Source organism: Schistocerca gregaria, chromosome 3 (genome assembly GCF_023897955.1).
Source record: "Schistocerca gregaria isolate iqSchGreg1 chromosome 3, iqSchGreg1.2, whole genome shotgun sequence".
Taxonomy (NCBI): Eukaryota; Metazoa; Arthropoda; class Insecta; order Orthoptera; family Acrididae; genus Schistocerca; species Schistocerca gregaria.
Window position 1 is genome coordinate 272,248,071 of NC_064922.1, and position 26,719 is coordinate 272,274,789.

Here is a 26,719-nt window from a genome sequence, read left to right on the forward strand (position 1 = left end):
TACGTTTTATTCATGAGGGTGAGTTTTATCATTTGCTCTAAGTCTTAGCGCATCTCCTTTGTCCCTGTGTGTTCTGCACCCTAGTGCTTTCAGGGTGGAGCTTTTAATGTGTTGCAGAGTGGCTAGCTTTTCGTTTTTACCCTCATGGTCAGCAAGCCGTGGTAACCTGCTTTCTTGTTTTACCCTCTTGTACCTGTATTTGTGTCTTTGTGGTTTTCTTGTCCCATTCAGTCGTTGTTGTGGTTTTTCCTTTCATTCTGTTTCGTGTTGTAAGTTTCATTGTCCTATTCTCACCCTTGTGGCATTGTTTCCTTTGGAACAAGGGACCGATGACCTCGTAGTTTGGCCCCTTTGTTTTAAACCAACCAGCCAACTAGCCTTTTCCTCATTAGTGTGTTGCTGCACTTCCTCACAAGCATCATACATATAATGTCTTTTAATTGTGAACCATACTTGGTGATGGGGAAGCAAGAACCAAAATACATGTGAAATTATTTAGATTAGAAATTGAATGACAGGAATGCAAAACATAATAGAAATCTCACAGCAAAAGAAGGTTAATATGTGTAGGGAAAGTATTTTAAACTAATTCTGATAATAAAATTGTGCTGAGAACCAGAAAGAGTGAGTGTATTGTAAGAATAGTATGCTGTATAAATACATAAAATAAGGGAAAGGCAACCACGTAGGCCTACCTATAGAGGACTGGTTCATGATGCATAGAAACAAAGAACAGAAAACAGTTACCTCTAGTTTCTTAACGTTTACTCTTTTTCTGATAGGAGTATATTGTTTGTTGTAAGGAAGTTCACTGATGCCATTACAGCTCTTTGTCTTACAACTGTGGAGGCCCCATTTAATTGTATATGTGTTGACAGCTAGTTTGTATAGCATTTAGAAACAGTAACTTAGAAACTTTTTGAGCGTAAATGCTAATAACATCTTCGATAACCTCACTTTGAAAGAAAACAATGCAGGCTATTCCCATGGCTATATAATAAGAAGGGTCTATTGCAACTGCCTGCAATTAGTGTATCCTGTTGGTACATCATACATTCAATACAGTGGCAGACGTGAACTTGGCATAACTGTACTAAGGATATTGGGGAGTTTTTTTAATTACAGCCACATTAATTTTTTATTTCAAAAATGATTTTAATTGTGTGTCCTTAGTGCATTTGTGAATCCTTCAAAACTGTTTATCAAACTATTTGATCAATGTCATCTGGCTGGTGGACATGCTCATCATCTGAATCCAGCAGTAGTTCTTCAGCCACATAATTTATCATTTTTTTCAGCCAACTCATCATCTGTGCAGATGAAGCTGTCATATGCAGAAAGAATGGCTGTAGGAATGTTCCTCAAGAAGTTCAAAGTCAGCTGTATTTGAATATTCTATTCAAAGTTTAGACTAGTGTACTGAAGTGTTTTTAAAATTCTCATTCCATCTAATTCATTAAAAACTTATATCGTAATACAGAGTACATAAAGTTTGGAAACACTTTCAATTATTTATTGCACAAACATTGTACATATACATGTCTGTTTGAAGAAGGGCACATAGCCACCAACTGTGACTACCATTGCCATAACACATATAGCAACCAGGGAAAGGAAAAGATGATGACATGAGATGAAGTGTGTATTTTCACAGTATTATTATTGAGCACATACAATTTGAAAAATTATATTTTTTGATTTCAGTTTGAATTAATAAACACTCATTTACTTCTACATTCATCAACTTGATGACAACCAGTTCTCTGGAATATAGTATCCCTTCTTTATGTAAGAAAAAGTAACATTTTCAATAAGTCATGCTTGGCTAAATGTGGTTCATAATACATTGGTGTTTCTCATTTCATTAGTTCCTGTTGTGAGCTTACACACAATGCATTAATTTCGACAAATGTCTGTGCCATAAATTCACATGTTATGTCTGTTCATTGTACTGTTCACAAAAATGTTGCATCACCACTAGGGACAAGTTTAGTATGAGAACCATCCTGTTCCATATACTATTGTTTTCATTTAGAAAAGTCAGAGCAACTCATTTTCTTGTCAAGCAGAAATATTTGTAGCAGTTGCGATCAGTGAAGTTTATGCTTCAATCGTTTCTATGAAATGTTCCAAATGAACTACATAAAATATAGTATGTAATAACAGTTGAATTCAGATAGAGTGCCGCTCGCTACAGAAAGGCAATGCTGAGCTGCAGGCAGGCACATTTAAAGAAAGACTGCAGTTTTTTGTTTTAAAAAAAGGAAGAGAGAGAAAAAAAAGGCGACAGCCTCTGTTATCACTGATGTCTGGGTGTTATGTCCCGACTATTGTGAGATCAGCTGGAGTTGATAATGAGGATACAGGAATGGTGTGGTATGGTGAGGGAGTCGGTTAGCAGGGTATGTGTGTGGAAGAAGCTGCAATGCTGCCTTTTGAGAGTGGGCAGGCACACCATGTTGCACAGCGCGCTTGGCAACTGGATGGTCCAGCTGTTTCCTGACCACAGTTTGGTGATGGGTATTCATGTAGACAGGTAACTTTTTAGTGGTCATGCTCATGTAGAATACTGCTAAGTTGGTAGACTACATAGTTGAATTTACAGGTGACCCTGCCTTTGATGGGAAAGGAAATGCATTAACAGGAATGAAGCAATTCTAGTGGGCGAGTGTATGGAACAGATCTTGCATCTAGGTCTTCTGCAGATGTAAGCCATTGGGTTAGAGCAGGGGGGGGTGGGGTGGGGGGAGGGTAAGGATGGACAGTGGAATACTGCTTTGTGAGGTGTTGGGATGATATGACTCATTTCAGGATATAACAAGAGGTAATTGATAACTTGGTGGAGAACATGATTCAGTTGGCCTATTCCTGGGTAGTAATGAGTCGTGAAGTACCTCCCGTTGTGGCTGGTCATTAGGTATGTAAGGAATGGTAGGTGATGGAGATACAAGGCACCAGAGATATGTTTATGGACGATAAGTGGAGAGTAATTTCAGTCTGTGAGGACCTCAGTAAAGCTCTCAGCATAATTGGGAAAGGGACTGCTCATCCCTGCAGATGCAGCAACTATGGGTGGCAACACTGTGTGGAAGGCACTTGTTGGTATGGAATGGGCAGTTGTTATCACAGGGGAAGTATTGTTCATTATTGATAGGTTTGATGTGGATGGTGGTACTTATGAAGCCATCCATGAGGTGAAGGTTAATTTGAATAGGTGTTCCTCATTCTCAATCCAGATCATAAAAATGTCATCAGTGAATCTGAACTAGGTCAACATTTTGGGATTCTGGGTTTCTAGGAAGGATTCTTTTAGATGGTTCATGAATAGGTTAGCATCAGATAGTGCCATGCCTGTACCACAGATCTGTTTGTTGGTGCTGCCTTCAGATAGAAGTAATTATGGGTGAAGATATAGGTGGTCATGGTGAGCAGGAAAGAGGTTGTAATTTTGGAGTCAGTCGGGCACTGGGAAGGTGGTGATCATTGGTGGAAAGGCCACAGGCTTTGGGAATGTTAGTGTAGAGGGAATTAGCATTGACAGTGACATGTAGTGCACCAGTTCGTTAAGTGACAGAAATAGTAGAGAGACTGTAGTGTAAATGCTTAGTCTGTTATGTAAGAGGGTAGATCTTGAAAGCACATGTCTGAGTGCCCTTATCATGGTAACATTTTCAACATTTCAGTTCCAAAATTTGCAGATAGTTTTTTGTGCACACATACGTTCTTCAACACCCAAAAAGAGTTATGATTATGTAGGTAACATCTGTGACATTGAAGATGAGATTTGAGACGCCTCTTGACATGCCACTTTATCGTTCTTTCTTCTTAGGTATATATTCAGTAAGAATTCATACCCTTATACTTCTTATTTACTGATGTACATGTTATCATCATCTTCTCCTTCTTTGTTTACTTTTTCTAGTCTGTAGCTTATAACAGAGCTGTCTCCATGTTTTCCTGTCCCTCACTTGCAAATTCTTATCTTTTAAATTAAATTATGCTGTGAACAAAGAGACTGGGTTGCCTTTACACTAAAGAAAACACTAATAAATACATAATCACATATTGCATGTAACTTGGGATCTAACAAAGTTAGAAATTTCCACAAAAAATCAGTTTGAGAAAAGTGATTCAGATTAAAGTCCATAAATATAATATTGATTACAGCCATGATTTCCAAATATAGTGCAATTTTTACATTTCATTGTTGTTATACTTATTTTTAAAACATACAGTTTAGCAGATGGTTGTTTAAATATTTGTTCTGAGATATTTTAGTGGTATGCTTCAGAAACAGCATGATAGGAAGAATCAGCTGCAAAAGATCTTCTCTCGTTGGCTGCCAGATATGAAAATAATGGCACTAGATAAGTGTGATGAGGCACTGAACGTATTACGCCGTGCTGGGAGCCAGAAGCTTCGTTCAGTTACTTATCGTGACCGTCGGCCACATATGTTGGTGGAAGAAATAGAATTTGTTGCAGATTCACAGGTAACAACTTGTCTTGGTTTATTTTCATGTATTCATTGCCATATGTCTGGTTGTTTAATGTGGATCGGTACACCTGTATATGTATACCAGTTTTTGGCCCATGTTTGCTAATAATTGTATCATTATTGTGGTTCATATTAAATGTGGTGTATATTAGTGGACTAGATTTCAGCTTATAGCCGTGTTCTAAATTAACTACAGTTATACAAGCAGAGATAGAACACAAGTAATTTAAATAATCATATGCCTTTGTTAAGATAGTAGTCTTTGCTGCATGTTTCTTTTTAATATATGGGTTGTCCAAATTTCATCAAATCAGGAACATAATTATTCTAATGTTAGACATGAAAAGAGTAATTTAGTTGCATGAACCCTCATAGGAATCTAAAGCCAGAAACTTTATACACCCATTCATCCACATATCATCTCTGTAATTTACAGAAAGAAATAAAAGTAAGCAGGCAATGCTTTTGAATGTGTTTGTTGATGCCATTTGTCAAAAAATCTCTTATTAGTTTGCAACCATTCTAGAAGTTGTTTATTTTCATCCATGAAAACCAGAATGAAAAATTTTTTGGAAGTTATTGAAAAGGTTTAAAACCATGGCCATTAATGAGTATTTACTGCAAACTGATAATCCATTTCCCCAAACTTCATACTTCTGTCATAATCCACTGTATTAAAGTTTAACTTCTTCCTGTTTGTTCTGTGAGTTCAATAAAAGGTTGATCATTACCTGAGTTCAGTAACATATTAATACAAACAGATGAATTTTATGTGATTGTTCTCCCCATTTCAGGAGGGGGACCAAGGCACATTGAAGGTGTCAGGATATCTACGTGGTCATGCACTTTCAGTAAATGGTTTGCTTCATATTCCCAATTGGGGTGATTTCCAGATGGAAAAAATTGAGGCTCCATCAGACCCATACCCCATTTCTGTGGCCCATAAGAAACATTCAGAGTCAGAAACACGTTTGCTGGAAGAAGTAGAGCCATCTAAGCAGGTACATGTACAAATTTCTGCATTTTTGTATAATATTGTTTCTTATTCTTTCTTAGAAAATGTATGTTATAATAATCGGCAATTATTAGTGATCTACTTGGGTGTTTTATGTATAATGTTTTTAATCTGTTTAAGTTGTGGAGACCATCAATTGCTTTTCAGAAATAAATTCCACAAGGAATTTTCATTGATGATATGGCAATTTATGTCTATTTTTAGGATTTGTTTTGTTGTATCACCTGAAATGTTGTAGGGTACAAAGTGTTGAAACAGCTGCAGTTTGTATTTGACCTGTTCCTCTGGAGCAGCGTCAAATTTGTAGAATGGTGGAGTCGATCAGTGTCTGCTGCCATTGTCGTCAGCCTGGGTGGTGTATTGAAGAAGGGCTTGCTGCAGGAGCTGTCAGTCCTCCAATAACAATGTCACCTTGTCCATCAGTTGTGTGAATTGCATCGACTGAAACTTAAGCAGCTCACATAATGATACAGGTTTCTCGTGTGGAAAGTGCCAAGTCCAGTAAAGAATAAGCAACAAGTTGTGACAAGAATAACCACCAAAAAAGAGCTCCCTCAAACTTAAAGCTAAACACTGTTCACTCCTGAAACAGGGAAAAAAAAAATATTGAATGGTAGTCCCCCATCGGAGGTGATCAGACACAGTACTGGAAAATTAGAGGGTGCCACTTCTGCTCTGGCAAAACAGTTGTGGAGATAGTGAAGTAGTGCCAGAAAATAGAACAACCAGCCTCTGCCACCAGTAATTTATTGTATCCATGATTGGAGGTACAACAGATAACAGAAGGCATGAGTAAGCAGCACAGTTTAGTCCTCCACAAAAGAAGACAGAAACAGAAATATATGTAACTTCAGTGACTGGGCTAGTATTGCCATTGCTACAGCAGTTAGCAAAGTCTGTGGATGAGTCTGGTGTTCAGATTGCTGAATAGTAGAAATCACAAGAAATACCAGTTTCAAGTAGAATTGAAGTCCCGATGGCTGATAAAAGTGCCTTTGCTAACAGCACAACATAGCCTGCAGCACCTCTCCCGGGCTCATGACCATATCGGTTGGACCCCAGATGACTGGAAAACACGGCCTGGTCAGACATGTCTTGATTTTAGTTGGTAAGAGCTGATGATAGGGTTTGAGTGTGGCCAGACCCCACAAAGCTATGGACCCAAGTTGTCTATAAGGCAGTGTGCAAATTGGTGGTGGCTCCATAGCAGTGTAGGCTGTGTCTACATGGAATGAGCTGGGTCCTCTGGTCCACCTGAACCTATCATTGACTTGAAACCATTATGTTCTGTTACTTGGAAACCATTTGCAGCCTTTCGTGGACTTCTTGTTCCCGAACAGTGATGGAATTTTTGTGGATGAGAATGCAACATGTCGCAGAACACAATTGGTTTCAAGAATATTCTGGACAGTTCTAACAAACAATTTGGCAACTCGGATTTTCCAAACTGAATCCAATCGAACATTTATGGGATGTAATCAAGAGGTCAGTTTGCACACAAAATCCTGCACTCGCAACACCTTCACAATTGTAGACAGCTACAGAGGCAGCATAGCCCACTGTTTCTGCAGGGGACTTCCAACAACTCGTTGAGCCCCTCCCATGTTGAGATGCAGCATTACGCTGTGCAAAAGGTCTGATATATTAGGGGGTATCCCGTGATTTTTGTCAGCTCAGTGTATGTGGGTACTGTTCACAAAAGTGTTGCAAATAGAGTTAATAGTGAAGGAATACTAAAGCAAAATGTACTGCTGGATGCCAGAGTAGTAAGTAATAAACTTATTCCTTTAATTATTTTGTGGTGGTGTCAATGAGAGAAAGATCAAAAAGGTTTGAAATTATGTGTGAGTTTATTGGAAGTCATAAAGTGCTCTCAATCTCAAATATTCGATGAACATAGTGTGAATAGGTAATTTGTGTGTGACGAGTTACGGTGCGTCAAGACATATACACAGTTTCTAACTTTAATTCTTAACCTTTAGCATTAGATTATAGGTCTCAGTGAGTAAAGTATGACAGCATTTAAAATTTTTAAGTTCTGTTGATAAGTATATGAAACACTGAAATTTAAATTTTTGTTACTCAAAGAAGCTGTTATATACACAACATAATTGTGGGACTGTTTGGATTTAGCCACGTAGGACTATAGATGGTTCACATAACCAAAGATCTTGGAAAGGTCACAGAATATACCTACAGGAGCCTCACCTTAAACAGCAGCACAATGTCACTGGAATAAAGACAGTGACCACCGCTTTGAGAATGTGAATTTCATATTAATGATATGATACCTCAGAGAACACTTGGAGGAAGGCACGTGGTATGTTTTGTTAGAATAAGTGGATTCGGTCTTTGCTACAGTTCATCCTCAGATCCATACTGTTCTGCAAAGTGCAGGAGTTTCATTTGTTGATATTTGTGGATCTGAAGGTGACATATAAAAAAAAAAGCCAGAACCACTTATTCTAATGAAACATACCAAATAACCCAGACCCCACCTTTCTTTGTTATAAAACCGAAAGATTAAGATTGGGAGCTGTGCCCAGAGAGAGAAGTGAGTCATGTTTTCCAGCACAAATAGGGCAGGCACAGTAGCAGCACAAAATAGTCAGTTACAAACTGATGAATTTTGTGCTGTGAGAACACACTACAATTTGTGTAGAAAAGAGTTTTTCTCTTCTACCTTTGCCATTTTTGTTATTTATGTGAATTTTGTGGTTAAAGTAGATAGATGTTAAACAAATACATTTCATAAATAGATGGTGTAGTTTTCTGTGTTCCTACAAAATAGTTTAGTGAGAACTATATTCTAAGTTTTGTTTGTTGCTAAGTTTGCTTCATTGTTCAATGATAGTTTTAGTTTTTACAATTCTTTATCACTCTGTTTCTGACACCTTCGATAACACTGTAGGAGTCACTACTGAGTGAAAATCCAATAGATCCAATGGATGCAGAACAAACATGGCCCACTGCAGAAGAAATAGCTGAAGCTGAGAAGGAGCAAAAGGCCCAGCGGTTGGTTAAGAGAGTGCCAAAAGGCATGTCTGACTATCAAGCTGCTTGGATTCCCGACTGTGATGCAGGTGTGATATTCTTCCACTTTTTCCTTTTGTCATCACAAATGTATTCTTTCACTGTGTGATTTGTTATTATCTGTTAGTAATGTTTTTGTGAATAATCCAAATTGTAAACCATTTTGGGGTCCTAAATTACAGAAGTTGACAGTGACGATGAAAGTGATATTAGTGAGAATCCAGCAATGGATGCTCAATCAGAAATGAGTTCAGAGAATGATTATGAAGAAAATGAAGATGAGTATGAAACAGTATCAGTGTCTGAAGCAGGAGAGGATGCTGAAAAATATGATGAAAAAATGGACATGGAGGAAGAAAAAGAAACATTAAAAAAATTAAAAGGTGTGTATTTCTTTACTTTATTCAGCTGTAAGTATTATTGTGCAGTGCAACTACGTTTACTGTGCTGTCACCTCTGCCTGCCGTCATTGCAATTCCACAGCAATTTTTTCATGAAAACCCTTGATAATATTCTGCTACAGTGTTTTTAGTGCTATATTTATGTAATAAAAACATGAAACTAGAAGTGAGATTGAAGTGTTTATTTAATTGCCATTGTTGAGATGCATGTCATGAAAAACATAAAGTAAATAAGTAGTGCGTGTGACAGAATGTGATTCCAAACAGTTGGGGATTATTTATTCTGTATATGGCAAATGGATAACAGTGCTTGAGACAGAAGAGCTGAATAGATAACTCATACAAAGCAGTAGTTAGAAAGCAGTTTTGGTTATACGTGGTATGGTGACAGAAATAGGAAGTGGTCAGAATGAAGATGTAGTTCACCACTCTTCACTACTTACCGTAGAAAGCAGATTGTACAAAACAACTACATAGGCATGTTGTATAGGATTAATTTATTCAGGGACGTGATTCTCCATTTCACATACACGTTAAGCCTGAAGTTTGGATAGAGAAAAAAATTTTCAAAGTTGTTAACTATTCCTTAACACTTCAGGTTAATATTATTATTATTTCTTTCTTATCTCAGACGTTATGTCTGGTCAGAAGTAGAAAGTGACGCGGACCTTGATCAAGCGTGACTTCCTTTTAACTGTACGGTATATGTTATATTGCATTTAGGAACTTTCGGGTAATTGAACTTGTATTAATAATTACGGATTTCTGTAATTGTATATATATGTTTGGATGTAGGTGTATTGCATTGATGTACTGGTGGATATTGTGTGGTATGACTCCTATAGTTGATAGTATAATTGATATAATGTCAACTTTATCCTGATGCCACATATCCTTGACTTCCTCAGCCAGTTGGATGTATTTTTCAATTTTTTCTCCTGTTTTCTTTTGTATATTTGTTGTACTGGGTATGGATATTTCGATTAGTTGTGTTAATTTCTTCTTTTTATTGGTGAGTATGATGTCAGGTTTGTTATGTGGTGTTGTTTTATCTGTTATAATGGTTCTGTTCCAGTATAATTTGTATTCATCATTCTCCAGTACATTTTGTGGTGCATACTTGTATGTGGGAACGTGTTGCTTTATTAGTTTGTTGTATGGCAAGTTGTTGTTGTATTATTTTTGCTACATTGTCATGTCTTCTGGGGTATTCTGTATTTGCTAGTATTGTACATCCGCTTGTGATGTGATCTACTGTTTCTATTTGTTGTTTGCAAAGTCTGCATTTATCTGTTGTGGTATTGGGATCTTTAATAATATGCTTGCTGTAATATCTGGTGTTTATTGTTTGATCCTGTATTGCAATCATGAATCCTTCCGTCTCACTGTATATATTGCCTTTTCTTAGCCATGTGTTGGATGCGTCTTGATCGATGTGTGGCTGTGTTAGATGATACGGGTGCTTGCCATGTAGTGTTTTCTTTTTCCAATTTACTTTCTTCGTATCTGTTGATGTTATGTGATCGAAAGGGTTGTAGAAGTAGTTATGTAATTGCAGTGGTGTAGCCGATGTATTTATATGAGTGATTGCTTTGTGTATTTTGCTAGTTTCTGCTCGTTCTATAAAGAATTTTCTTAAATTGTCTACCTGTCCATAATGTAGGTTTTTTTATGTCGATAAATCCGCTTCCTCCTTCCTTTCTGCTTAATGTGAATCTTTCTGTATCTGAATGTATGTGATGTATTCTATATTTGTGGCATTGTGATCGTGTAAGTGTATTGAGTGTTTCTAGGTCTGTGTTACTCCATTTCACTACTCCAAATGAGTAGGTCAATATTGGTATAGCATAAGTATTTATAACTTTTGTCTTGTTTCTTGCTGTCAATTCTGTTTTCAGTATTTTTGTTAGTCTTTGTCTATATTTTTCTTTTAGTTCTTCTTTAATATTTGTATTATCTATTCCTATTTTTTTGTCTATATCCTAGATATTTATAGGCATCTGTTTTTTCCATCGCTTCTATGCAGTCGCTGTGGTTATCCAATATGTAATCTTCTTGTTTAGTGTGTTTTCCCTTGACTATGCTATTTTTCTTACATTTGTCTTTTCCAAAAGCCAAATTTATATCGTTTCTGAATACTTCTGTTATCTTTAGCAATTGGTTGAGTTGTTGATTTGTTGCTGCCAGTAGTTTTAGATCATCCATGTATAGCATATGTGTGATTTTGTGTGGGTATGTTCCAGTAATATTGTATCCATAATTTGTATTATTTAGCATGTTGGATAGTGGGTTCAGAGCAAGGCAGAACCAGAAAGGACTTAATGAGTCTCCTTGGTATATTCCACACTTAATCTGTATTGGCTGTGATGTGATATTATTTGAATTTGTTTGGATGTTAAGTGTGGTTTTCCAATTTTTCATTACTATGTTTAGGAACTGTATCAATTTAGGATCTACTTTGTATATTTCCAATATTTGTAGTAACCATGAGTGGCGTACACTATCAAAAGCTTTTCGGTAATCAATGGATGCGTAGTGTAGCGACCTTTGTTTAGTTTTAGCTTGATATGTCACCTCTGCATCTATTATTAGTTGCTCTTTACATTCTCGTGCTCCTTTGCAACAGCCTTTTTGTTCTTCATTTATAATTTTGTTATGTGTTGTATGTGTCATTAATTTCTGTGTAATGACTGAAGTTAATATTTTGTATATTGTTGGTAGGCATGTTATGGGGCGGTATTTAGCTGAGTTTGCTGTGTCTGTTTGATCTTTAGGTTTCATATATAAGTTATTCCATGTGTAAGTGTATCAGGGAATGTGTATGGGTCTGCAATGTAACTGTTAAATAATTTATGATGATGTAAATAAAATAGAAAGAAACTTCCACATGGGAAAAATATATTAAAAACAAAGATTCCAAGACTTACCAAGCGGGAAAGTGCCGGTAGATAGGCACAATGAATAAAACACACAAACACACACACCTCCTAAAATCCTGCCCCGAAATGATATCCATCCTTATGAAATCCTCCCCACTCCACCAAGAGTGTCTTTCCGCCATCCACCTAACCTTCGTAACCTCTTGGTTCATCCCTATGAAATCCCCTACCCTTGCAACTGCCCCCGGTGTAAAACCTGTCCTATGCACCCTCCCACCACCACCTACTCCAGTCCTGTAACCCGGAAGGTGTACACGATCAAAGGCAGAGCCACGTGTGAAAGCACCCACGTGATTTACCAACTGACTTGCCTACACTGTGACGCTTTCTATGTGGGAATGACCAGCAACAAACTGTCCATTCGCATGAATGGACACAGGCAGACAGTGTTTGTTGGTAATGAGGATCACCCTGTGGCTAAACATGCCTTGGTGCACGCCCAGCACATCTTGGCACAGTGTTACACCGTCCGAGTTATCTGGATACTTCCCACCAACACAAGCCTATCTGAACTCCGGAGATGGGAACTTGCCCTTCAATATATCCTCTCTTCTCGTTATCCACCAGGCCTCAATCTCCGCTATTTCAAGTTGCCGCCACTCATACCTCACCTGTCTTTCAACAACTTCTTTGCCTCCACACTTCCGCCTCGACTTACATCTCTGCCCTTACTCTTTGCCTTTAAATATGTCTGCTTGTGTCTGTGTATGTATGGATGGATGTGTGTGTGTGTGTGTGTGTGTGTGTGTGTGTGTGTGTGTGCGCGCGCGAGTATATACCTATCCTTTTTTCCCCCTAAGGTAAGTCTTTCTGCTCTCGGGATTGGAATGACTCCTTACCCTCTCTCTTAAAACCCACATCCTTTCCTCTTTCCTTTTCCTTCCCTCTTTCCTGACGAAGCAGCCGCCGGTTGCGAAAGCTCGAAATTCTGTGTGTGTGTTTGTGTGTTTTATTCATTGTGCCTATCTACTGACGCTTTCCCGCTTGGTAAGTCTTGGAATCTTTGTTTTTAATATGTTAAATAATTTAGTTATATGTGAATGTGTTGAGGGGAACTTCTTTAGCCAGAAATTTGCTATTTTATCTTTTCCAATTTGGAGTAGAATTAATAGCTTTGGTGACTTCATGTTGCAAAATTATCACCTCAGGCATTTGTGGTATTATCTTGTATGTGTCTGTTTCGGCTTCTGTCCACTGTGCATGCCTGTTATGTTGTACCGGGTTTGACCATATGTTGCTTTTTTTTTTTTTTTTTTTTTTTTATTTTATTTTTTTTTTTTTTAAGTTGTTTGGCCAATGCTTGTAATTTCTGCTTCTTTTCATCTAATTGCTCTAACCTTTTTTCTTTTTTGTCTGATATTTCATTTCTTATAAATTGTGTTAGCTGTCCGATGTCTTTTCTCAGTTTTTTCTATTCTGATCTGTAGCCTGTGTTGCCACGCTGGTTTTGTGGGTTTCTTCTGTATGTTGGTTGGTTCTGATCTCTGCTTAGTGTGTATATTTAGTGTAGTGAGTGCTCCTATATAAACCAGTAGTTGTAACTCTTACATAGTTGTATTTTCATTTATTTTGTTGTGTATGATCGTGTTGATAGTTGTTGTTGTTGTTTAGACATGTGGGTTATTTGGTGGTCTATGCAAAAATGGTCTAATGTCTGTATTTGTGTCTTTGTATTCTATATATGTCAGCTGAAATTTTGCTTCTATATCTAACATGTGTGTCATTTCGTGTTCTATTTGTGCTTGTTCTGGTGGCTGTCTTAAGATTTTATTTTCCTCGGATTGTTTAATTGACGCGTGTTGTTCTTTGTTGGTTTGCTCTGGGATGTTTCCCATTACTGTATTTTCTTCTTCTTCTGATTGCACATTATTTTGTTCCAGTATTTGTTGTACTTGTTCTTTGATGTTTTCTAATTCTGTCTGGGGTATCCCATTATTTTTTATTATTACATGGATCTGATCAGCTAGTCGTTGTTCTGTTAAAAATTTTAATTCTGGGTATCTGGTAATAAATGTTGTGTATACTTGTGATCTGTATCCAGTTGTTTTGGTTCCTGGGTTTGTTGCTTGGTAATAACAGAACATGAGGTGTTGATTACCTTCATCTGACCATCTCATCCTCTGTCTTTGTTTTCCTTCTAGGGTGGTTGCAGGAATCATATCTCTCTATTTGGATTTAAATCATTTTCCAGTTGGCTAGCAGTGTCATTACCATTGTGGACGGGCATAGGGTTCAAGCGTCGTCCCCGACCATGACGGCGCTTGTCCGAGGCTTCTTTAGTTGTGTCCTGAACCAACTAATCACACTAAAAGGGGGGTTAGCCCTATTAGTGGTTTGTTCTTTTCGCCGCCTTTTACGACTAGCAGAACATACCGGAGGCCTATTCTTTTCCCGGGCATTATTATTATTATTATTATTATTATTATTATTATTATTATTATTATTAATTTTATTATTTACTTTGCTCCTTTTGAGCCAAAAACAACGAAATCAATATTCATGTATTTGGAGTTCAAAGAGAAGCAACAAAATAATGTGGGGATGTTGTACTAATTAATATTCAAGAAATTAAATAACGAGATATAGTGGTAGATTCATCATTTGTGAGTTTAACACCTTTAGTGCCAATCACATCAATTGATGGGATGCGGGAATTTATATGGAATATTTATGGACTTAGGATACCAGTTAATGCATGTAAAAACGCAGATTATGAGGAATAAAATGTCAGTAAAACATGTTTTTCATTTCCATATACTTTTGTATAACCTTACAATCATTAAAAATATAAGAAAAAAAAAATGAAATGATCAAAGGAGCTGTATATACATTTTCTGGAAGATGATGATGCTGGCTTTTGTAAAAAGTTAGTACCACAACAAAATGTTGGCTAGTTTTCTGTAAAACAAATGTACAATATTTCAAAAAATGCTGGCATTCTAAGAAATGGCACATTTTACATGGCCGGCAGCCAAAGTGTTAGAAGTCACTATCTTAATATTTCTCAATCTTTAACTCAAAGAAACCAAGTAAAATGTAACTAATGTTTTTTTCTTATGTAACACCTAATAAATTAGCAAAGAGATTGCAAATTTAGCAGGATATATTAGAAATTAGAGTTGGAAATAACACCTCTCCTTTACTCAAAAACTAATGAAAGTAGGATGAGAAAATAGTATCCATGTTATGTCACAAGATGCAACACAACCATTAGACAAGGGCTATAATGGTGTAAACCACAGATATGATCAATATAATTTACAAACACAGTTTACTATGTGACAATTTTTTTCATAATGAATTTCATTGTATTTTAGATGCCAACTAAAATTCTGGTTTCACAGTAAATACAGCCACCCGTCCCCTGTCTCCTCCCTCAACACCCCACCCCCTTTTTTTTTTAAAAAAAAAAAATCTAGCTTTATCAGTGTATAACGCAGCTATAACTTTTAGCTTAAAATTTATATGTGTCCATTTCATAACATTTTAGAAGCCCGAGAAGACAAAATTTTCCCTGATGAACGTGACACTCCGCAGGACATACCAGCAAGAACACGATTTCAAAAGTATCGAGGCCTGCAGTCATTTCGGACATCACCATGGGATCCAAAAGAGAATTTGCCTCAGGACTATGCTCGTATTTTCCAATTTGAAAATTTTGAAAGAATGCGAAAAAGGCTTTTGAAGGAACGTGATATGGAGGGAGCTTTGGTAAGTTGAAGAGAAATTACTGAAATAAATTACTTCATGGTACTGATGTCATAGCATTTTTCCTCGGTTAATGCATGATTTTTCCTAAATATTGATAAGATATCATTGATCTTAAATAAGGTATCTTCATTTATCAGAAAGTTTACCATAGCCATAGCTTTTTATCTGACTTTACGCAGCTGTAGTATATCCCTCAAAGAATGAATGTCTAGTAATAAAATGACTGAACTTTAATATTCCAAAAGCTAACTCTTAGGATTCCAAACACATCACAATAACCTCAGCAGGAGCAGATTAAAAAGCTTGAATAAATGCAATTTTAATGTTAACTGGTATTAAAACTCCTGCTAGGCTGAAGATGGCTCCATTACCTCCTATTTTTGGATGTCTTTGAGTCAGACACAGTCATCATTGGAGAGCGAAAAGCTTGGTGGCAGCAGACCATGATGATATAAAGTATAATGCAGCAAATGCTTTGCTTTATGCAGAAACAGTAATTGGACTATATAATAAGAAATTTAGATTGCAAGGCTTGGCTTGTCAATGCAAATGTGTACATAATAGCGTAGTGATGGTGCACAATTGACACATTACCAAACCAGTCACTTCCCAGTGTAGTAAAATAGCTGAAAGGTAAACAAACTCTGTATACGTAATTAGTAAAGGAACATGGACCAGTTGGCTCTAAATAAAAATATAAATGAACATAAATAGAATCATTGTTATAACTAAAATTACAGAGGACAAGGAAATGCATCCTTACTCAGAGTGCATACAGCCTGAGACATCTGGGAAAAATCCAGGAATTTTTTACAATTCCTGAAATTTTTCATAGTTGTAGTTTTCAGTTAAATTTTTGTAATTTTGATTGGTAGAAGCTGATATGCCAACAAAGAATTTTACTCTAGCCACTGCTGCAGAATAATACTGCAGCAATGAAATAAACAATGAATCACAGTGCACACACAAGTGTCTGTTGACAGCAAAATGTGTCGAAGACTGTGCAGTACTTAGTAACAAGTAACTGCTTTTGATGCGTATTTCTCATGGGCCTTGTTTTGATGATCTTGATGTCCCAACTATTAACATTTCTACCAGCTCACAGGAAAATATTGTGAATGGAGGCTTGAGCGTTACTTTCTAAGTAAATTTTTGTTCACGCAAGATGAATTGTTACGTGTAAGCAACTGTGATGTGTCTCTTAAATTACACACAGCATTAGACTTTCATTCAAAACTTAATGCTGAGGACCAGCTACTTAGAAAAATTTTGGGGCCATAAGACCAGCCATTTATGTCATTATTTAAAATTTTGCTGGCGCATTTGTGTTTTATGTATCTGAAAGGGAACACACGCAAAAAAGATCAATATTATATGTGAATCTGATCACAGGTGGTAACTCAGTTGTGAAAACCAATTCCAATCCAGAAGGATGGGGAAGGATTTGTGAAAAGTGGAAGAGGTATGTGATGATAGCACATTCTATAGTTTGTTCATTTGTAAAAGAGTTTTTTCAGCGGGCTGCTTCTCAGTTTAGGGGGAAGTGGCAGGGTCAGCTTGGTGCTGTAGGCCAAAGCCAGTTCTTTCTGAATTCCTTTCTTTTGTAACAGATTTCAGTTCCATTAAAGATGAACCTAACCTAACCTAACCTAACCTAACCTAACCTAACCTAACCTAACCTGCTTAAATTAAGAGCTGCATCAAAGGCAAACTTCTGGCTTAGGCTTTTGCATTTGTGTGCTGGGACCTTCTTTCATGCAGAAAATGATCTTTCTTACATTGCAAGATGTTGCAGATGTATAAGTAAATAAGGACATTTGGGAAAATGTAAGGTTGAATAATTCTAGATCCTTTGCATTTTCAGCACCAAAATTTGTTCTACCTTCTCTGTCAAACAGAGATCTCTTTATTTCAAAAGTCCTTTCAGTAATAATGAAGGTTTCCCAAAAAGTTAGTTCCCATCTGCTCCTGGTTGTTTCCTCAGCTCAAAACCAGACTTAAAGAAGAGTGTAAAATGACCTTGGAGGGTGAAGCAAGATTGGAACATGACTGCTTCTTCGTGGTTTGCCAAAATACTGTTCTCATATGTGACAAGATTACATCCTCACTTGGTGAAAGCTCAGAGTTCATTTTTGAATAAATTGGTTTTTCTTCTTTATGGAAATTTACAGAATAAATTAAAAACATGCCTTTCTGTAAGATTGTCTTAACAAATCGAACCACCACCCCCTTTGACAAAATCCTGGCTATGCCCTTCCCATTAACTTTTCCTACTTGTGTGTTCGCGTTACTTAACAACGATGTTACTATTGGCCAACTACATCACGTTTTCAGTCGAATAGGTATGTGGCATAATGGAAACTGATTAATAATTGCTTGAATAATTGGAAAAATTGATTGGAAAGAATAGTTGAAAGAAATTTGAAGGTAATTTATGAATCTGTGCACAATCCTGGGTGAACTTTAAGTGAAACCAATATCAGCAGACCTTTAATATCAATATATTCAAGGTCAAGGAACACTCCTCCAGATACTGCATAAACTCTTCTTGACTGAACCGAACCTCTTGATGCAGGATCTTGGTGGTGAGTGAAAAGACGAACAGATAGGAGTTGACCTCTTAACCATGAGAATAAATATTGCTTTTCCAATTACTTTTTATAACACTTTTAATGAACAGTTGAAATTCACATTTTTAACAATGCTGGGATGATGGACCCAGACATATGTCCGTACGCTACCACTTCTCGAAACAAAAGATGTGAAGATACAGGAATTAATAAACTGAAGAGTGTTTTTCTTACTTTGTGTCATACAGGTATTTAACAATGTATCAAAATATTATCCTTACCATAAAACAACTCTTTAATTTACCTTTAGCGATGTCTGTAACTCATTCACTGTACATGTAGCTTATAGATAAGAGAAAAAAAAAAGAATGAAAAAAATAATATCATTCAGCACACTGTGCTCTGAATATCTGCTGTCATTAGCCAGCGATATTATTTGATGGAACTTCAGTTTATACTTCCATAATATAAAAATGTGCAGTTTAAGTTTTGCCACGCTTCAAATATCTTTCCAAAATACATTATTTTTTCTGGGTTTCATTTCCTAAAGTGCTAGATATAGAACCTTCACCTTTCAAAGGACTGATAACTTTTAGAGCTTCCAGGGTCTGTGTACTGTTACTTAACAGAGAAAAAAATCACCAACGGTATGATGTATTTACACCTGGGAAAAAGTGTATTTTTAAACAGGAAATCTAGGAAACTCTGGAAATTCTTTTTCATGTCCACATATATACCCTATTACATGAAGACAGTCGCAAGATAAAAGAGTAATAAGAAGGGTACTTCACTTGCTGCATTTTTTTTTAAACGGAAGATGAATGAAAATCAAAAAGATGCATTTAGTATAATTATATAAGCTCGGCTAGAAACTCAAAATGATTAGTTCACTGACATTACAAAATACAGTGCTTTGCTGCAAGGTGTATATATTGTTTCAGCATTTGATGATGCTGTTGCAAGTACATAAAATCAAGTTAGTCTGCAACATTTCATACAAATGCTGTCATATTACACAAACTAAAATGATGAGATGGTTCTATAATATTATTACTAGGCACACAATTTTAAATTTTAGTTGAGTATATCAGCTTTTGTATTTTTTTAAATGTCCCATCTACTATTAACGGAGTATACCAACAATAAATAATAAAAGGCTGCAAATATCTAAATTCTTAAGTATGCATTGTGATGATAACTTAAACTGGAAAAAGCATATAGTACACATTCTGAAACCTAAGATTTGGTTACTTTTGCCGTAAAATAAGCATCAACTTTGTGAATATGGAAATCGGTAAGCTAACATATTTTGCATATTTTAATTATGTCTTATGGAATATTGTCAACAATACATCTGAGTTTGAAAGTAATAAAGATATTTTGGAGAACAACACTAAAAAGAAAAATGGTATGCTTACCATTTAGCGAATGGAACTTCATCACTGAATAAGATGAAATATGCAGTTGTAAAACTCTTAGACAATCTGTCCATGAAAATAAAATATATGAGAGTGCTTCTTTTATGCAATATATTAATTAATTAATATACATAATAATTCATTTATACATAAAGCATATAGCCATGTAAATATTTTTCTTTCTTTTTAAAAGTATGTGTTCAGTTAATATGTTCCACATGACAACAGTAGTGAATGTTATCTACGGAATACATAACTGACTGACTAAACTAAATATTGTTATAAACAAGTCAAGGCATTGATAATACAATCATATTGTTGGCATTATTCATAATTATTTACTTTTTTAAACTGAACTGGAATTAACTACTTCGAGAATTTGCTTGATTTTGGAAAATTCAGGAAGTGAACTTCTCCATATAATAATGTAATCTCATTTCTATGGGCAATAAAGTGCGAAATAGGGAGAGATGATGATAGCGTTTCTGTGTAAAATAATTCAGTATGAATCTTGCTGCACTATTTGTAAGGTTTACTGTAATTTGCTCATCTACAGTTGTTAATCCAAACCAGCACAAAATTTTAAAACCTCTCCAGCTACATGAAGTATTATATCAATGGTAAGTTTTTCATTGGTTCAAATTTTCTAATCAATTTTACACAATTCAAATAATTAAAAATATATTATGATGAAGCCCTCCTTGTGCACAATTATAGCTTCTGTCTTAGATATTTATATTTGCAAATAAATCCTACTTCAGAAATGGTTCTATAGCCATTTAGCAAATGAAAACGTACCAGTACAAGAATTCTGTTGTATATATTTTCTTGTATTCTTGCAAAAAGGATCATTTAAACATATTTCCTTTCTGTTGAAGGTTGGATGGTACATAACTGTACATGTGAAGAATGTTCCACGGCATTTCGTTGAATCCCATAAATCATCTGACCCATTGACTATTTTTGGATTGTTGCCACATGAACAAAAAATGTCACTGCTAAATGTAGTGTTAAAACGACCAAATACTCTGGGTGGCCAGTTACCTATAAAGTCAAAGGAGCAACTCATAATCCATTGCGGCTACCGCCGTTTCAAAGCATGTCCGATATTCAGCCAACACACTAATGGTACCAAGCACAAGGTGAGATTTTTGGATTAATAAGTTCTGTTATTTCATGTATGATAAAACCATTTACTCCCAACAGCAGTAAAAGAAAGTGCTGTTATGTTTTGTGTCAGTTTTGGTCATTTTAGGATGACTAAAATTACACATATAAAGACATTTTAAATTGCAGAAAAGAATGTAATAGTCTTGACAGTTGCTGGATTTGATTTAATGTTGTGTAAGTGCATTTGGAAATGGGAAATGGGTATTAAATATTCAGCACCCTGCTCAACAGTATACTTCATCATCAGGCTTTATCATGCTTGATCATCTTAAGTTGAACGAAAAAAAAGTTCATTCCTGTGGCACATTAATATTGTGTGCTGGAATGGGACTTGAAACTTGGTCTCTAGCTCTCACAACTTGTATACTATGAATTATGCTGTCCATGCTTTTGTTTTCCTCCATAGCTGCCAAGCTATACATTGTATGGTTTGTACGGTAACAAACGATATGTTGAAATTCTAAGAGGTGTACTAATATCTCAGTTTATAGTGCTCTTCTTGCAAAAGGCAGATGTCTGGATCTGAGTCTCTGTATTGCACTTAGTTTTAGGAAAACACACACTAGATTGCTGTGTGTACTCTGCTACAGAGCAGAGAAATGTTACCTAAGAAATCGTCGAGGCTGTCAAACTCTTTACTGTATCATTTCTGTCACGTACTTTAGATGAATTTGCTCTCATATTAACTCCAGAAATATCCTAGGACTGGCTGGGTGTCACACTTTGGCTCTGGCAGTTGCAGTTTGGCACTTACGTACTCTGACATTAAGCAATTTGCTCTCCATCATATCATAAATCTAATACAGAACCAGTGTCTCGGTGATCTCGAATTGAGTTCTGTTTGCTGTGAAGTCATCATCGCTGTCACATATCAGTTGTGATGACATATGTACATACAGTATAACCCCACTTTTACGTTCCTACAATTAATGTTTTCCTGCCGTTAATAACATTTTTATTGCTCCCATCAAATTTCATGTATCCACAGTATTAATTCGCACTCAATTCTGTATCAAGAAATACACAATTTTCAAACGAAAAACTGTTGGTATGTTGATAGAGCCAATAAAAAAACACACATACACACACACACACACACACACACACACACACACACACACAAATTTCAAGCTTTCGCAACCCAAGGTTGCTTCATCAGGAAAGAGGGAAGACGACGGAAAGACGAAAGGATGTGGGTTTTAAGGGAGAGGGTAAGGAGCCATTCCAATCCCGGGAGTAGAAAGACTTACCTTGGGGGGGGGGGGGGGGGGGGGAAGGACAGGTATACACTCACACACACACACTCACTCACACACACACACACACACACACACACACACACACACACACACACACACATCAGCACATATACAGACACAGGCAGACATATGTAAATGCAAAGAGGTTGGGCAGAGATGTCACTCGTGGAAGTACAGAGGCCCAGCCTCTTTGCATTTACATATGTCTGCCTGTGTCTGTATATATGCTGATGGATATGTGTGCATGAGTGTATACCTGTCCTTTTTCCCCCCTAAGGTAAGTCTTTCTGCTCCCAGGATTGGAATGGCTCCTTACGCTCTCCCTTAAAACCCACATCCTTTCATCTTTCCCTCTCCTTCCCTCTTTCCAGGTGAAGCAACCTTGAGTTGCCAAAGCTTGAAATTTGTGTGTGTGTTTTTCATTGTCTCTATCAACATACGAAGTCTTTCTCGTTTGGTAAGTTACAGCATCTTTGTTTTTATATATATTTTTCCCACGTGGAATGTTTCCCTCTATTATATTCAATACATAATTTTCCCGTGATTTACACTTTATGAAAAAATGTTTGTGGAGAAAAAAATTTATGTAAAATGTCGTTGGCATGATGTTGGATATCAAGTAGTGTTTACATAAATTATATGGCCAAGTTTCTTGACACCAGGATGCTGTACTCAGTGGATTTAAAGTGGTACCAATACCAAACTCTACTCTGTGTGGTGGCTGATAGGAGTAACACTTTGTTCGAATAAAGATATCATGACCAATCAAAACCATTTCCAAACTCTTTGTACAGTGCATGCACAGTTTTGTGAGTGTTGCAATCATCATCACACTTCTGTCAAACCATGTTTAGCAAGCTTCATCTCTTGGCCGCTTGTAGCGCATGTTGACACCTTCATTCCGCTTGCGTTGCTCAAATGTTTGTGGTTTAAATACAGCGCGAATTACATATATTTTCAGGCTGAGCAAAATGTGTTCCAAGAATTTATTCTTGTTGTTAAGTGGAATGTTTACAAATGTGTTTTTTGTGATGTTCCACAGAAAAAAATGTGAGTGATAATTTGCAGGTGTGTGGTTTTCTACGTAACTGAGGCAACACTGTACCGGGTAACACCAAAAAGACGACTACAGTTCAAGAGACGCAGGACAACACACATGGAAACACCACAAAAAATACTTATGTAAATATTTGCACTTGATATCGAGAAAAAATTCTCGAAATGCACTATGCCAAGCATGAAAAAATATGTAAGTGTTGCAGTGTGTCATTATTTCAATACTGAATGACAGCTGTAGGCATTCCAAAAACATCGGTTATGACGTATGAAATTGAATCAAACGTTTCTGTTTCCCACTTATCAGTTCCCATTATATCAGCAATTTTTATTAGATAAGAAGCCTGTATTGGTAAACAAGTGCCTGACAAGAGTATTTTGATGCCTATTACTCGCACATACATCAAGTGCAAGGTGGGTACCCTATACGTAGCTTTTACAGCTTAAAATGTTATTTCCCACATTTTACATTTTCCGCATTTTACACCATTTTTTTAAAGTTTTCTGAAAAGCGTAAAATTGGGGTTTCACTGTATTTTGTTTATGAGGCATTGGTATGGAACAGTATCTGAGGCTTTCTGACAATCAAGGAATACATCTTCAATTTGAGTTCTGCTACCTTATGCCTTCTGGATCTCATGAGTGAACAGATTAAATTGTTAGATGTGAGTGGTACTTACATAAATGATGTTGCTTGAGTTTTTAAGGTGTAGATACATCACCACCTCAGCCACTGCTTAAAAAAATGCTCTTAATTTTCACTGCTGGTTGTGTTCATTTGAATATCACAAGTGACAAATGCCTGTTACCTTGTTAAGTGTTTGGACACGCATCAAAAGAGTTTCATACTACCGAGTGAGGTGGCGCAGTGGTTAGCACACTGCATGTGCATTGAGGAGGACAATGGTTCAAACCCGTATTTGGCCATCCTGATTTAGGTTTTCTGTTATTTCTCAAAATCACTAAAAGCAAATACAGGAATGGTTCCTTGGAAAAGGCATGGCTGCGTTCCTCCTCCATCCTTCCACAATCCGAGCTTGTGTTCCATCTCTAACCACCTCAGTGTCAACAGGATGTTAGACACTAATCTCCTCCCACCAGTTTCATGCTACAAGTTCCAAAGCACTTGCACTCAATGATATTCAATTAACGCTATTGGTAGTGAAAAATAAAGCCTGTTTTAAAACAGCAGATGAGATAATAATTTCCATACACCTTAAAGTATCAACAAATGTGGCAGCACAAATGTGCAGAATGTGCTTAAAATGATTTCGTGTTGATTGAAGCTTTCTGGCAAGTTAAAATGGTGTGCTGGTCTGGGTATACTAACCTGGGACCTGGCCTTATACAGTGAATGCTCTTGGCATCTGGGCTACCTAGCAAAAATCCAACACCAGTTGTTCAATTCTGCCAGTACCACTCTTGCATTTTCAAAACTTAACAGAAACACTTCTGCTTACTTTGCTGGACTGGCACTCCCAAAAGACAGGATAGCACAGGCGTCGTAAATGACTCTTCCACTCAGCAGTGGAATGTGCACAGTTTTGAAGCTTGGAATGTAGGAGAAAGGTAGTCATGGAATTGAAGCTGTGAGGGCAGATCATGAGTAGTGACCAGTTTGAGCAAGTAAGATCTTGTTGTAATCATTGCAGAAATCTCACATAATTGTCCATACTCTGGTCAACTTTTATTTGCCAGCTCTCTCTCTGCTTTCGTAGTGCAGTAGCATCCTAATATTGTTATTGAACCTTGATGGGACCTTCCCAGTCAGTGTCTTCTGTGGCACCAGTCTCTCCGTACAATACATCTGAATTTGTGCTGGATATCCCTCATGTTTTCTTCCCCAGAGCTGAAAATTTACTGCTCACTTATCGTGCTTTGTGGTACTTTCGAGCATAGAGATTATTATGAAAGATGTCTGGTTAAATGCAAGAGAAGACATTATGGCTCTCATCATTACACATAAAATAAATACATTAAAATTCACATATATTTGTAATATTCTGTCTTGTTCCAGTATGAGCGCTTCTTCCAACCAGATACCACTGTGGTTGCGAGTATGTACGCACCCATCATATTTCCGCCATGTCCTGTACTTGCTTTTAAGGAAACAAAACAGGGAACTCAAGTAAGTATATAAGTAACTGTGCCAGGTACCTTGCATGCTATCATAAAGTTTAAGAAAATGTGTCACATTTTACTTAGAATTAAACTACTTATTAAATTTTGTTTGGATATTGGCGGAAATTGTACTACATTTCCAGGAGCGGATGTGGACTGTGACCACAATTAATTGCTTATGAACTGTAAATAAAAACTGAAGAAACTGCGAAAAGGTGGGAATTTAAGTAGGTTGGACATCTAGAAACTGTAAGAACCAAAGATTGTAGAGTGTTTCAGAGGAAGTATTAGGGGACAATTGACAAGGACAGGGGAAAGCAATACAGTAGAAGGGGGATGGGTAGCTTTGAGAGATGAAATAGTGAAGTCAGCAGAGGATCACTAGGTAAGAAGACGAGAGCTAGTAGAAATCCTTGGGTAACACCAGAGGTATTGAATTTAATTGATAAAAGGAGAAAATATAAAAATGCAGAAAATAATGCAGTCAAAAGGAAATACAAATGTCTAAAAAAGGAGATTGACAGGAAGTGCAAAATGGCTAAGCAGGAATGGCTAGAGAACAAATGTAAGGATTTAGAAACGTATATCACTAGTGGTGAGATAGGCACCGCCTACGGGAAAATTAAAGAGACATTTGGAAAAAAAGAAAATTAAGCCAGTCCTAAACAAAGAAGGGAAAGCAGAAAGGTTGAAGGAGTGTATAGAGGGTCTATATAAGGGAGATGTACTTGCGGGAAACTTTATGGAAATGGAAGAGGACGTTGATGGAGATGGGGAGGTATGATACTGCATGAGGAATTTGGCAAATCACTGGAAGATCTAAGTCGAAACAAGGCCCCATCAGTAGACAACATTGATTAGAACTACTGATCGCCTTAGGAGAGCCAGCCATGACAAAAGTCTTCCATCTGGTGAGCAAGATGTTTGAGATGGTGAAATACCCTCAGAGTTCAAGAAAAGTATAATAATTCCAATACCAAAGAAAGCTGGTGCTGACAGATGTGAAAATTACCAAACTTTCAGTTAAATAAGTGACAGTTGCAAAATACTAAAATGAATTCTTTACAGAAGAATGGACAAACTGGTGGAAGCAGACATTGGTGAAGATTAGTTTGCATTCTGTAGAAAAGTAGGAACATGAGAGGCAATACTGACCCTGTAACTTATCTTAGAAGATAGGTTAAGGAAAGGCAAACTTACATTTAGAGCATTGTTGACTGGGATATATTCATTCAAATTCTGCAGGTGGCAGGGGTAAAATACAGGCAGTGAAAGGCTGTTTACAGTTCATGCAGAAACCAATTGGCAATGGTAAGAATCGAGGGGAATGCAAGGGAAGCAGTGGTTGAGAAGGGAGTGAGATAAGTTCTTAGGTTGTCCTGGATGTTATTCAATCTGTATACTGAGCAAGCAGTAAAAGAAACAAAAGAAAAAATTAGGAGTAGGAATTAAAATCCAGGGAGAAGAAGTAAAAACATCGAGGTTTGCCAGTGACATTGTAATTCTGTCAGAGACACCAAAGGACTTGG

At 36.8% G+C, this 26,719-nt stretch overlaps 1 protein-coding gene across 1 annotated transcript in view; it reads left to right on the top strand.

The window, feature by feature from the left end:
* Positions 1-26,719, top strand: part of LOC126354660 (pre-rRNA-processing protein TSR1 homolog) — an 86,209-nt gene that overhangs the window by 44,090 nt on the left and 15,400 nt on the right. Inside the window, exons 4-10 of the mRNA XM_050004436.1 lie at positions 4,292-4,492; positions 5,292-5,498; positions 8,424-8,595; positions 8,728-8,928; positions 15,376-15,596; positions 20,463-20,726; positions 25,087-25,197. Coding sequence (XP_049860393.1) covers positions 4,292-4,492; positions 5,292-5,498; positions 8,424-8,595; positions 8,728-8,928; positions 15,376-15,596; positions 20,463-20,726; positions 25,087-25,197 — 1,377 coding nt within the window. The remainder of the gene's footprint in view (positions 1-4,291; positions 4,493-5,291; positions 5,499-8,423; positions 8,596-8,727; positions 8,929-15,375; positions 15,597-20,462; positions 20,727-25,086; positions 25,198-26,719) is intronic.